We start from the raw sequence: 14,173 nt of genomic DNA, 5'->3' as shown, positions 1-14,173 counted from the left end.
AGGAAAGTTTGTTACTAAAATCAATTTTGTTTTCAATAGGTGTTAAGAAAACACTGAGAGATATTGATATGGATAAAACATCCTTATTCCTCTGAATAGATTTCTTTGGGTTTCAGTATTTCTTAGTCTAATTGTCTACTTTCCATTTGTCTCTGGTCAACAGCTATTTTAAAGATTGTTTTTATTTTATTTAGGAAATGCATTTTGTAGGAAGCTGCTCTTGAACATCTATGGCAAACCTGGTTTCAGTTCAGTTCAGTTGCCCAGTCGTGTCCGACTCTTTGTGACCCCATGAATCGCAGCATGCCAGGCCTCCCTGTCCATCACCAACTCCTGGAGTTCACTCAAACTCATGTCCATCGAGTCAGTGATGCTATCCAGCCATCTCATTCTTTGTTGTCCCCTTCTCCTCCTGCCCCCAATCCCTCCCAGCATCAGGGTCTTTTCCAATGAGTCAACTCTTCGCATGAGGCGGCCAAAGTATTGGAGTTTCAGCTTCAGCATCAGTCCTTCCAATGAACACCCAGGACTGATCTCCTTTAGAATGGACTGGTTGGATCTCCTTGCAGTCCAAGGGACTCTCAAGAGTCTTCTCCAACACCACAGTTCAAAAGCATCAACTCTTTGGTGCTCAGCTTTCTTCACAGTCCAACTCTCACATCCATACAAGACCACTGGAAAAACCATAGCCTTGACTAGACAGACCTTTGTTGGCAAAGTAATGTCTCTGCTTTTTAATATGTTATCTAGGTTGGTCATAACTTTCCTTCGAAGGAGTAAGCGTCTTTTATTTTTATGGCTGCAATCACCACCTGGTTTACTCTCCAGTAAAATGCTCAATAGTACATTTATGATTTTCCTACTGATTTTTCAGATATGCCTTCTACTTATATATGAAGGTACAGGGGCACAAGGCTGAGTAGTATGATTTCTGCAAGTTTTTTGTTCAGGTTTCCCTAAATATACCTGCCAAAGTTCACTAAAGTCTAACTTCTGGGACTTGAAAACAAAGAAAGGAGAAAAGGAAAAAAAAGAACCCTTTTTGTTCCCAAAGCTGTACTGGGCTTTTATTTAGTTGAGGTTTGAGACCAAAGTGACACTTCCCTGGTGCCTGCAAGTGAGTAATTTGAATGAGAACAAAGAAACTGAGACTGGTATAGAGGGAGAAGCTTGACATACGTCCTCAGCCTTTCATATTTAAAATAGTATCCGAACCTGTAGGAACAGTACTGAACCCAGTGATAAATTAGAGCATTTTTTTTTAAGTTGGTTAGTTTCAATTCCAGTGGTAGAAGACTGTGTGTGTGTGTGTGTGTGTGTGGGCGCGCGCGTGCCCGCATGCGCACGAGAGAGAGAGAGAAGAAAAAATTTTAACTGCTTAATGATGGCAGGGGAATAAAACCTAGAAAGTGATAATAAGGCAAACATCCCAACGTTAAGTTTGAAATCTGAAAGAGAAAGCGAGGTGAAGCAGATGGGTCATTAGGTACTGAGGCTGTGACATTTGGAAGCCAGTCACATTTTCTTTGAAACTGTGAATAAACAGCTTGGAAATAGTCTAGGATGTTCTTTTCTGATACTCATTTTATTCCATTTGACTCAGGGCACAGAAAAGCAATTGTTAGTTAAATTGTCTTGCTGTAATTAATTGCTGGGATGTATTAGTTTGAAAATATTTTTTTCTTATATTTGATTTCAGTATAACTGGGACTTAAGCTTATAAATGGGTCCAGGGATCTTTCTGAGGTTGTTTTATGGAACTGCCCTCCTGGTTTACGTTCTGTCTCATAGAATTATATTTTTGACAAGTGTTTATACAACTTCATAGCATCTTGACTCTGGAAGGGACCTCAGTAATGTGGAAATTAGTGAAGACCAAACAAATGAGAACACACGGGGCTATTTATTCAGACTTTGCTGTAGCAAGGCAGTCAGCCACCAGGATGGGCAGAGACTCAAGGCAGGGAGAAAGTGCAAAGCTTTTATAGTGGGAAAACGGACTGCTTCGGGTATGCCCCCAGTGGAGGCAGTTGGCATAGGCGAGTTGCAGGCAACCTAACCTAGAAACAGGGTTGTTTCGTTGCCAAGTCCTGTCCTACTTTTTGTGACCCCATGGACTGTAGCCCACCAGGCTCCTCTCTCCATGGGATTTCCCAGGCAAGAATACTGGAATGGGTTGCCATTTCCTTCTGTAGGGGATCTTCCCGACCCAGGGATCAAACCCATGTCTTCTGCATTAGCAGGTAGATATCTACCTCTGAGCCATCTCTGGGAAGCCCAGAAGCAGGGTATCTTATGTTATTGTTAGGGGAACATATTTGACTTTCTCTGTTTGGTCCTATGTTAAAAGCAGGGATAAAAACTGCAGACGCTGACAGTTTTTAATCAAATCCTGTCTGTTTTGGGCCAATTCTTACACAGGTTGCAGTTTGCCAGAGATAGCAGTCCAAAGTCTCTACAAGTCTGACTTATGCATTGCAGGTTAGCTTTCTAGACTGATTACTGTAGATGATCAGCTAGAATTCTATTTTTATATGTGGTCTGGCAAGTTTACATCTGTATCTTCAGTCTCTCAGTGATTATCCAAAACAAACATAGAAAGAATAAATAAATTCATGAAGGACAAATTGCCGTAGTTTTTTTTTTTTTTTAATGAATACTCTGTTTAATATGTGTGGCCCTGTTTCATTTTTAAAATATTAAAAATGTAGGATATGATTAGATCCTTCAAATTAAATTGGGAAAGTTAGGCAGGGCTGGTCTTACGTCCGTTTTGTAGTTAAGCAAAGCAGAGATCCAAAAGGAAAAGCCAAGGGCTCAGTGTCATGGGTCACCAGCCATGTGGCCACAGTGGCTAAGGATTCCAGCTAGGCCTCTCAGATCCCTCTCCCAGCTGCTTACTGTATTACAAACTATTCTATCTCTGCCCCACAGATTCAAATCACAGGGAACCAAAGTATGACATTTGTCTTATCACACTGCTGGAAGATGATGAGCGTTTGAACTTCCGTGCAAAGACAACAAAATACAGATTCTCTGAACCTCTTCTGTCACTGTTCATTATACTCTTTCTCAAAGATTCTTTCTTTGAATTAAACTTTCAACCTGGCAAACTTTACAGCTTGTGATTGTCAGGTAATTAGACTTTTGCAAATACCGTTAGCTCTGTGCCACTTGAATACATTTGTATCACTCACCAGATCCCCGTCTTCCATTAGGAATGTTGTATTTCCTACACACATTGGAAAGATGCCGGAGGATTTAGGAAAACTATTCCATAAATGAGTTAGTTACATACCCACTGAGCAATATGCTAAGAGCTAGAGGCACCAATGAAAAAAAAGCAAAAATCAACACTCAGATCCTGCCTTTAAAGAATTCGGGGCCTTTTAAGAAGAACAAGTACACAGAAAAAAATGATACAAGACAATGTCAGTACAGAGATGTTATCCCACCATGGGCTATGTATGAGGTAGGGTGGCTTCAAAGGATACTTAAACTGAGTAAAGATGACTGAGGAAAGAGTTCTCTGATGAAAGGAAAGGATATAAGGGTTTTTCAATGTAGGTGAGGTAGGAGATAGTAGCTATGGAAACCAGCATTGTTTTTGTTGGAGAGGGAGTAGAGAGGAAGAAGCTACAGCTAATTTGTTGATGTTTCTTGAATACAGTGTTCAAGTAGGAAGTGAAAAAGTTAAAAAGGCAAAGAGTGAGATGGAGAATCATGCGGGTCATAGGGACCTTAGACATACTTCTGAAACAGGAAGCTTCTGGAAGGATTTTAGCCAGGGATACATTATGAATAGATTTGCACTTTTTGTTTTTGTTTTTTGTCTTTAAATACTTATCTATATGCACTACAGAATGACTATCACATCAGTTCCCTGAAATAACATTATTCTGAATGTAGCAAGCTGGTATCACTCCTAAACCATATTTATTTACTACATATGCTCTTTTAAAAATTAGGAAGTGATTATATTTTTAAAAGAATTTCCCATAAGCTATTTTTTAAAAAATTGAAGAGTAGTTTATTTACAATGTTGTGTTAGTTTTAGATGTACAGCAAAGTCATTCAGTTTTATATATGTATATACATTCTATACATAGAAATTTATATATGTATATATAATTTATATCCATATATACATTTATATATGTATATACATTTCTATATATAGAAATACATATGTATAGAAATGTATATATACACGTATAGAAATATATATGTATAAAAATGTTTATATACATTTCTATGTATAGAAATGTATATATATTATATATAGATGCATTTTTATATTTGTTGTTTAGTCGTTAAGTCATGTCTGACTCTTTTGCGACCCCGTGGTGGACTGTAGCTCACCAAGCTCCTCTGCCCATGGGGTTTCCCAGGCAAGAATACTGAAGTGGGTTTTCATGTCCTTCTCCATGGGAATCTTCCCAACCCAGGGATCAAACTCACATCTCCTGTATTGGCAGGTTTTTTTACCAGTGGAGCATCAGGGAAGCCATACATATGTAATATCTATCTATCTATTCATATATATATTCTTTTCAGATTCTCTTCCTTTATAGATTTTTACAAAATATTGATATAATCCCCTGTGCTATCTGGTACGTCCTTGTCGGTATCTATTTTATATATCACAGATATAATATGTATAATATTATAGTACTATATAGTGTCTATCTGTTAATTCCAAACTATATGTGCTTTTAAATACTAATGTACATGACTTACAGAATGGCTATCACATCTAGTCCCTGAAAAAACACTTGATCAAATTTGCATTTTACACGATCACTTTGGCAGTATATGGAGCTTATTTTTTGGGAAGTCAAAGACAGAGTCAAGGAGGTAAGTTTGGTGATGATTAGAGCTTGAACCAGAACAGCTGAGATAGACATGATAGAAAGAGCAACAGAAGGTAAAACAAGATATTCACAGATAAAATCTGTAGAATTTGCAGACTGATGGATTGGAGAGTAGCAGTTAAAAAAGAGATAGATAAGTTTCTAACTTGGATGGTTGGCAGAACAGAAGGAATCATTAGTTTAGTTAGAAATGGTGTCAGCACAGTGTGTGAAATGTTAAATTTGTTTTATCTAAGGGACATCCAGATGGAGCATCCAGTAGGCAGTTGGATGAAAAAGTCCACAGCTCAGGAGAATGGTCCAGCCTTCCCATAAACTATTCAGAAACCACCAGCCTCAAACAATTGCTAGTAGAATCCTGGAGGATGAAAGCATAGAAAGAATATATTCTTTCAAGCTGTGACTGTATTTTTTAGTCAACACAACCCAAATGGAAGGGACACTTGGAAGAAGAGAAGGTGTGAATGACACAGAAAAGGTGTTAGACAACACACCACAGAGAAATGGCCATCAGTGACGCCAAGAGAATTGAAAATATCAATAAGAGAGTAATACGCAGATTAATCTGGTTACTCTCTTATGGTAATGATGTAAAGAGAGTGGCTTAAAGTGTCTTCTAAATTTGCCAACTAAAAGGCACTAGGTGATTTTAGCAAAAGCACTTTGTAGTAGAGTGGCTGGGCTAAATTTATGTCACAGGTGGGTAGCACAATGAGAATGTAAAGAGAAGGACCTTAAAAGTGCTTTTTATGAAGTTTCCTTGAAGATTTGCACCCGGGAAGAGTTACTGAAGAATACTCAAGGTTCATTGAGGTTCTCCATTCCAAAGGTATAACTGTTTCTCACTGATGATAACCTGCAAAGCTCGGAAAAACAGGCCTGTGTGATGTGTCCCTGATTTATTTAAATGTTATCATCTCCAACACACCTAAGTTTCCAAAAACACATTAAAATATTTTATAAAATATTAAATATTTGCTAGAAATTAGAAAAACATTAAATATTCTTTAATTTTTAAAGGAATCTGGGGAGGATGTGACTTTTGTTTAAGAGAATATAATTCTGGTTAATACACAGAATCCACAGAGGAGCTGAAGGTTCGGAGCCACAGCACGGAGCCAATACCAAAGTTGGACAGCAAAGAGAGAGGCCATCATGGGGCATCGTCCTCCAGAGAGCCTATCAAAGCTCAGGAATGGGATGGGACCCCTGGGCCACCTGTGGTCACCAGCAGACTGGGAAGATGCTCCGTGAGCCCCACATTACTAGCAGGAAACCACAGCTCAGGTAAGAAAGAGAGTAATCCCCCAAATGGTAAGTCCTCATGGCTCTAGAAACTGTTTTTATGCAATTATCCCTTAGAAAATCATAACCGCAGGTGTCTCTGTCTCTACTCATAGAGACAGTGTAAGTAGCCCTTCACACAAAAGGAGGGAACAGTATGTGGTACACTCCAGGGAACATTCTTCACATGGATGATGGAGAAGTGAATGGTGCTTTTCAGAGCTGTACAATGCAGCAACCCTGACAATTCCAACCATCTGTACTAAATTTCTTAACAAAACAAAACAAAAAAACACTAGGGGCTCATCTAAAGCAGTTTTCATTTTATAAAGTTGAAGTAATTTAGAGTTTATGCCTCCTTTGCTTTAAAAAAGATTTTAGACTACTGGGAAAAATAAATAGGAAGTAACATGGAGAAAAAAATGTAGCAAAGATGATTGGAAGGCAATAGAGAGAGTACATATTATAAGGCATCTGATGTCATAAGATGAAGACAGTAACTGGTCATTGGGCAAGGTACTATGTTTCCATATAAGCTGAAAGAGTTACAAAATTATAATTTAATACATCTTAAATTCACAACTTGAAATTAAAATCTGAAATGCAGTTTTGCAATGTTAATTGTTGTTGTTTAGTCGCTAAGTCCTATCTGACTCTCTGCAACCTTGTGGATTGCAGCAATATTGATAGATAAATATTATTAAACAACATTTTTAAAAACACAGAATATATGTGCTTTGAATTGATTGATCAACATGGTGGATTCACAGAGAACTGTTAACTGAAATAAACAACAATCAGGCAGACGCCTGTAGTTTTCAGCTTTCTATTCTTTAAGAGTGTTAGGACTCTGAAAGACCAATCCTTTAATGTTCTTTTCAACTCTGATAGTCATCTTGGAAAGCAATTAGCGTGAATTTAGCCTGGGGTCTCTGACTGTCATGCACAAGATAAAATTGGAACAGGATGGATGATATATGTATTGGGAAAAGGATGCTTCCAGGACATTAGCCAGGCGAGGCAGAACAATAGCTTCCTCAGACTTAAATGTAACTAAAAGCTTCGGTGCTATTGCCATATCACAAATCATATGGGTCATCAGCTTGATAGTGTGAGTTCAAATTTCAGAGAAGGAACATGTGAATTTAGTAGAAATCTAAAAATAGATTTTTGATCATAAAATATAAATATCTATAGGTATATGAGAAGATATCTGTTCATTTTGTCATGAAGAAGAAAAACATAGGAAACAAATGGAATTTTGTAGGATAAAAGCCACTCCCAAAGAAGGTTGACATCACTATTCTATTGGGAATTGTGATTCATTTTAGTTTATTTATTAGTATATTTTTGGTTATTTTGTTATTAGTATATTATTAATTGTATTGTTTTTAGTTATTTGGTTATTAATATATTAGTATCAATAATGTTTTTAATATTAATATATTTTAGTGATTAAGTTTGTGCCACTATCCAAAAAAAAAAAGTATAGTATTTGCTCCTGTTGTGACCACAGATATTTTATAAAATCCAGAAGCATTAGCTGAATGTTTATTATGTAACAGCACTGTTTGAGGATCTGTGAGTACAGTAATGAGTAAGACATCTTCATATTTGGGGCCTCAAAGGCAAGTGCAGGACAGATGAGTGGACCATTGCAATAGAATGTATTGTATACAAATAATATGCAAACCTAGTAGGGAGAAATAAGCTAATTTTTCTTGGGAGGGTATGATTTCAGGGAAAACAATGAGAGGCTTTTGGTGTATAGATGAAATCATCATTGCTTACAGAGGTAACTAGAGCTTGAACTATCAGAAACCTGCTTACCAGGAGGACACAGAAGAAATGTCTGCCTTCTAAATGAAAATCTGAAATACTGTAGGATGGACTCTAGCACATTTGGTGTGACGATTTACAGAAGGTTTACAGAAAAAACTGCAAAGTAGGTTGGGACCAGATAGCAAGAATCGTGAAGGGCCTTGTGCATTAAGCAGAAATTCTTTCAGTCACAGAGTACCAATTAACAGTGGTTAAAAAGGAAGTTCTTTGGAAGGAATGATGCTAAAGCTGAAACTCCAGTACTTTGGCCACCTGATGTGAAGAGTTGACTCATTGGAAAAGACTCTGATGCTGGGAGGGATTGGGGGCAGGAGGAGAAGGGGACAACAGAGGATGAGATGGCTGGATGACATCATTGATTCAATGGACGTGAGTTTGAGTGAACTCAGGGAGTTGGTGATGGACAGGGAGGCCTGGCGTGCTGTGATTCATGGGGTCGCAAAGAGCTGGACACGACTGAGTGACTGAATTGAACTGAAAGTAACCCTGGCTTCTGTTAAGACTCCATAGCCTAGAGCAGGAGGTAGGTGGTTTCAAGATTATCATAACTGTTTAGTGATGTCACTAAGGGCTGAGAAACTTCCTGTCCTATAACTCTTCTCTTTTGCTACCCTGGGTGGTACCTTTGTGATCACAAGCTGAGGGCATGGTTCTGAGTATCATGTTCCAACAGACTCCTTTTGATCTACTTGGGCAAATCTAGGAAGCATTCTCTAGATCAGTCACTGAGTGAAGAGGAAGGGACTTCCACGAGCTTATAGAGAGCCTTTCTTTCCCTTACATAAAGAGACCTCTGCATTATACCTGAAGATGAAATCAACAGTCTATTGCATAAGCAATGGACAGTTATCTGTCCCATTGTGGTTAGGTTTAGCACATTATGTGGTGGACTTTTGTAGTCATTTGTATATTTTTAAGAGAGATAAAACATAAATTTAGTTTTCATCATGAAAAGCCCAATGATAACACCAAGGCTTCAAGCATAGTCAGCATTGTTATTGAATCCAAGCTTGTACTGCTCACTGCATGACAAGTCAATAAATTGAGAGATGAGTTGTTGGGGCAAGGAATAGTGACTTTACTTGTAAAATCATCAGATTCAGAAGATGGTGGACTAGTGTCCCAAAGAACCATCTTCCCCAAGTTAGAATTCTGGCTTTTTTATTCTGAAAAGGGAGGGAGTGTGGCTGGATGCTGCCAGCTTCCTGGTGCCAGAATCCTTTGTACTTGCAGCTGTCCAGACAGGTCTGGTAATGTGTTCCCGCAAACCTCCAATAAGATAAGTGTTATTTTCTGTTCTGTAACTTTTTACCTTTGCATGAATGGGAAGCTATTATCAGATACTTGAGAATGTGCTATCTTGTATATATATTTCAGGCTATAGGCAAACTTGGCTTCCTGGGTGGCACTAGTGGTAAAGAAAGAACCTGGTAAAGCAAGAGACATAAGAGACCTGGGTTGGATCCCTGGATCAGGAAGATCTCCTGGAGAAAGGAATGGCAACCCACTCCAGTATTCTTGCCTGGAGAATTCCATGGACAGAGGAACCTGGGGGGCTACAGCCCATAGAGTCACAAAGAATCGGACATGACTGAGGTGACTTAGCACCGAATATGTTTGTCTCATAGGCAAAATTAGTTTACAAAAGGCACAGAGTTAGCATGACTCAGCACAGACAACAGAACAGAGTACAGAGCTAAAGGAGTAGATCCAATAAGGAGTAATATTTGCTTTTCTCTGTTATACAACATGAGATATGGAGCAAGGTTAAGATGGGAAAGCCAGTTTTTACATTTTAATGATGTTAATTTGGAAATGCTCTGGGTTGTCTAACTGAGAAGTCAGCATACAGTTGGAATTGTATGTCTAGAGCTAAAGAGATTTAGTGATGTTAGAGAATGAGACTAGGGCTTTTTGACATGGCTGGTACCATACACCTGGATGATTCTAATCTAGGAGGGCAAGAAACTGAGATGAGAAGGAGCCGGAAACTGTACCCTGGGGAGTCTAGACATTACTAAGTGTGGGCAGAGAGGAAGCACCTGTGAAACAAATGGAAACAAAACCATCAAATAAGACACAAATGAAGTTTTACTGAACACAGCATGTTGCTTAAAAATGGGTAAACTGTGATATGTCTTTGACACTCTGATATAATTCTTCTACGAGATTCAGAGTGTAAACTGAATTTATAATGTGCTTTCACTTTCTTCAACTGAAAACTCCTGAAACATCTCTTTCAGTTGATGACGCCTAAAAATCTCCTCTTCTAGGTCCTTAAGCTCTGTTTGTAGAGTGATACGTTGACTACTGACCAGAAGAAATAGCACAGATAGCTTTCGTTTTGTGCACTCTCCATATTAGATTATGAAGGAAGTAAATAAGGTGGAAGAAAAGATTTTTGTTACAATTTTGATAAAGACATTTTTGTATCCATTTTACAAGAAATGTGAAATGCAGGGGCAAATATAGAGTTACATATACAGTGTCCCTGCCAATTAGGGCTTATTCAGTGATACTGAAACATATTAGCATGATATAATCCTTAAAAGAACATTACAAGTATTGAACTTTTAGAAGTCCCTGCCTCCCAAATACTGGGTTAGCCTAAAAGTTCATTTGGGTTTCCATAAGCTGTTACAGAACAAACGTTTTGGCCAGCCCCATAGATCGTTGAAATCCTATCTGTCAAGCCTACTCATATTCCAATTTTGAGAGGAAAAGTGAAAGTTGCTCAGTCATGTCCGACTCTTTGCTACCCCGTAGACTATATAGTCCATGGAATTCTCCAGGCCAGAATACTAAGAAGAATAGGAAAATGTTTGTTATATTGGTAGTTCTAATTTTTCTAAAAAGAAAAGACCTAAAATGTGCCAATTCTATATTAGAAAAGGGTATATTTCCACTAGCAAGGAGAGGTTTACTATTTGAATTATAAAGTTCACTCACTTTTGGGGTTTTAAACAAATGGGACACTCCTTAAAGAATCACCTCCGTCAGTGAGATGGCCTTCATCCAGACTAGGTAAATAGCTATGTGAACAGAACATGTTGGACTTGCTATTTTGAAACAGAAGAGAGTGACTCAGTATTTACGCTTTATCCCTCTTCTCCTCACACTTTTTCTTCATTATTGTATCCTTGACATGGGACCACTGGATGAGGAATACTCCTGCACTACACTAGAACTGCAGGTGATAACCCTCCTCCCTAAATGAGGAATCACACAGCTCCACACCTGACACTCAAAAGGAATGCAAATTCCACCAGTTCCAACTTTGAATCCCTCCTCTCTGTGTCAATCAACTTTCTGCCTCTGGTTCTTTCTCTCTCTCTCTCTCTCACTGACACACACACATAGATACACACACACACACACACACGTATGCACACAAAGACACAAACTGCTACCAGTCACAGACTATTTGCTTTAACAAACGTAGTTTAGCCACTTGAAATGGTTGTTCTTAACAGCTCTTCTGAGGGATGAAGGAAATGCTGAAGTAAAGCAGATGAGTGTATCAGGAGATCTCAGTTCTAATTACTGGTGCTACTGTTTGCTGTGGCATTTTTTTCAAGTCACTGTTGTTTAGTAAATCAGAAATTCTGCAGAGGGGAGAGTCTTGCGGGTAGTGGAGAACTGGGACGCCAGTGCTCATGAAAACAATGAGCAAAAGTAGAAATTATACCAGTATATATTATATTCACAGCAATTTAGATTTCAAAAATTAAATCCATCAACAAGTAGTTTCTAAGCTTGTATCCATCTCTGTTATGTTTTCTGGGGGACAAGCACATACGCACATTATAGGGTATATAAAACATAAACATGGTCCCTGCCACTCTAAAACATTACTCTGCTTCTTTTTGACACAAAACTATTGAATGTAAATTAATTAGATTATAATTGAACATATTATTTTTCTTACTGTCTCTACTTTTAAAATGATTCAGAGATCAAAAAATGAGGGCAAGCTAGAAAAAGGATGGAGGGATTAATGAGAGACATTGAGTCTTTAAATAGGATTGTATCAGGTCTTTTGAAAAAATCATTTATTATTATTATTAATTGAGTAGAAATCTAGAATGAGGACTTTCTACATGGGATGAAGAAGATAAGTAGCACATCAGACTTCCCTGTCCATCACCATCTCTCAGAGCTTGCTCAAACTCATATCTGTTGAGTTGGTGATGCCATCCAACCATCTCATCCTCTGTTGTCCCCTTCTCTTCCTGCCTTCAATCTTTCCCAGCATTAGGATCTCATCCAATGAGTCAGCTCTTCTCATTAGGTGGCCAATGAGTTGGAATTTCAGCTTCAGCATAAGTCCTTCCAATGAATATTCAGGGTTGATTTCCTTTAGGACTGAATGGTTTGATCTCCTTACAGTCCAAGGGACTTTCAAGAGTCTTCTCCAGCATCACAATTCAAAAGCATCAATTATTTGGTGCTCAGTCTTATTTATGGTCCAATTCTTACATGCATATGTTACTAATGGAAAAATTATAGCTTTGATTATATGGACCTTTGTCAGCAAAGTGATGTCTCTGCCCTTTTAATGCGCCTTGTCATAGCTTTCCTTCCAAGGATCAAGTGTCCTTTTCTACTCTACTTCATATTCTAATCATGTTTTTGAAGACTGGAAAGATCAAAAAGATGTGAGTGTTTTAGCCAAAGGCCTAATAATATATAGGATATCTGGGAAGATTTGGCAGAATGGGAACCATTTAATATAAGCAACTGAAAACTAGGATTCGAGAAAGGGAACTACAATTGAACCCAAGAGTGTAGTCTTTGAAAATTGATGATTAGTTGATTTATAAGAAAGATGCTTTCCTCTTGAAGTTCTGAAACATACTTTACTTGATAACCTGGGATAACTGGTAACTTTGCTGATAAACCTCCAGGCAACCATAACTGAAAAATATTTCTATCCAGAAAGTCTTATGTGTACAAGTTCAGAGAATGAAAAACATGTGAGAAGCATGCATTGGGCTGCAGAACTGAGGATAGTGGAATAGTATTTATGACAATAATTCCTGGCAAACCATAATATATCAATGTGGTTTTCCCGCTTTGTTTATGTAAGCCATGCTTTACAGTGGTGTTATTAAATTAATATTTTGGTGTTAATAACATGTAACACTGCTATGCCCCAGTTTATCTTTATAGAAAAGATAAAGGGAATCTCATCATGTAGGTTGTTATGAGGATTAAACTCAGAAATGTATAAGCAGGTCTGGTACAAATCTGACTTGTAATAGCTAGAGACCACGGTTTATTGTGTTCCCATTCAGTTTTATTAGAAAGATCTCCAATTCTTTTTTTCTAGGACAAAACCTGAGTATTTCCTTTGGAAAGCTCAACTCATTGCAAATATAAGGTTTTCTTGAGTCACACAGAATATAATTGGCTATAGGACCACTACTAAAGGAACACGACCACACCATCCTGTCTTTCATTTATTTGTGCATTTCTGACAAAGACTGTAAGTCAATGTAAAGGCCATTTTTGGATTCTCTTGAGTCTGAATTTATGAAATCTGGAGAAAGTATCAGGTACAGGCTTTAAAATTTACTTGCTGTATTATACACAGTTATCAGAAAGTCATCTTAAACTCTCATAGTGTTTCTTTTCTGCTTCGTAGCAATGAATGACATTTAAATACACAGATTAGTAAGGACATGGGAATCACAAGAAAACACTGATATACACAAAGGTACACATTTCTTTAATAAATACTCAACTTGACATTCATTCATCTGTTAATTCAGTCATTCATTCCCTTTGTGTATATTTAACAAACACGTATTCAGCATCTACTCTGTGATATTCAGGGACTAGGTTCTGGGGGTGCAGGGTAATTGGGGTAGACCTGATCTCCCCTTTCCAGAGCTCATGTTCTAACAGGAAAGATGGAGAGTAAAGTTTAACAGATTCTTATAAATGATATAAGGGGGAAATTCTGGGCACAGTTCAGTTCAGTTCAGGCACTCATTCGTGTCCGACTCTGCGACCCCACGGACTGCAGCATGCCAGGCTTCCTGTCCATCACCGACTACCAGAGCTTGCTCAAACTCATGTCCACTGAATCGGTGATGTCATCCAACCATCTTATCCTCTGTCCTCCCCTTCTCCTCCTGCCTTCAATCTTTCCTCGAATCAGAGTCTTT

At 38.1% G+C, this 14,173-nt stretch overlaps 1 protein-coding gene across 4 annotated transcripts in view; it reads left to right on the top strand.

Annotated features, from left to right (window-relative positions):
• The window catches only part of NYAP2 (neuronal tyrosine-phosphorylated phosphoinositide-3-kinase adaptor 2), a 324,463-nt gene that overhangs the window by 234,889 nt on the left and 75,401 nt on the right, over positions 1–14,173 (top strand). For all 4 annotated transcript variants that reach the window (XM_086365602.1, XM_086365612.1, XM_086365628.1 and 1 more), the window contains one exon: positions 5,952–6,161. In XM_086365602.1, the coding sequence (XP_086221728.1) occupies positions 5,952–6,161 (210 nt within the window). The remainder of the gene's footprint in view (positions 1–5,951; positions 6,162–14,173) is intronic.

This window comes from Bos grunniens, chromosome 2, assembly GCF_055505025.1.
Source record: "Bos grunniens cultivar Pamir isolate PY7600 chromosome 2, Bosgru_T2T1.0, whole genome shotgun sequence".
NCBI lineage: Eukaryota > Metazoa > Chordata > Mammalia > Artiodactyla > Bovidae > Bos > Bos grunniens.
Note: the sequence above shows the minus strand (reverse complement) of the source record. Positions and strands in the feature narration are given on the sequence as shown.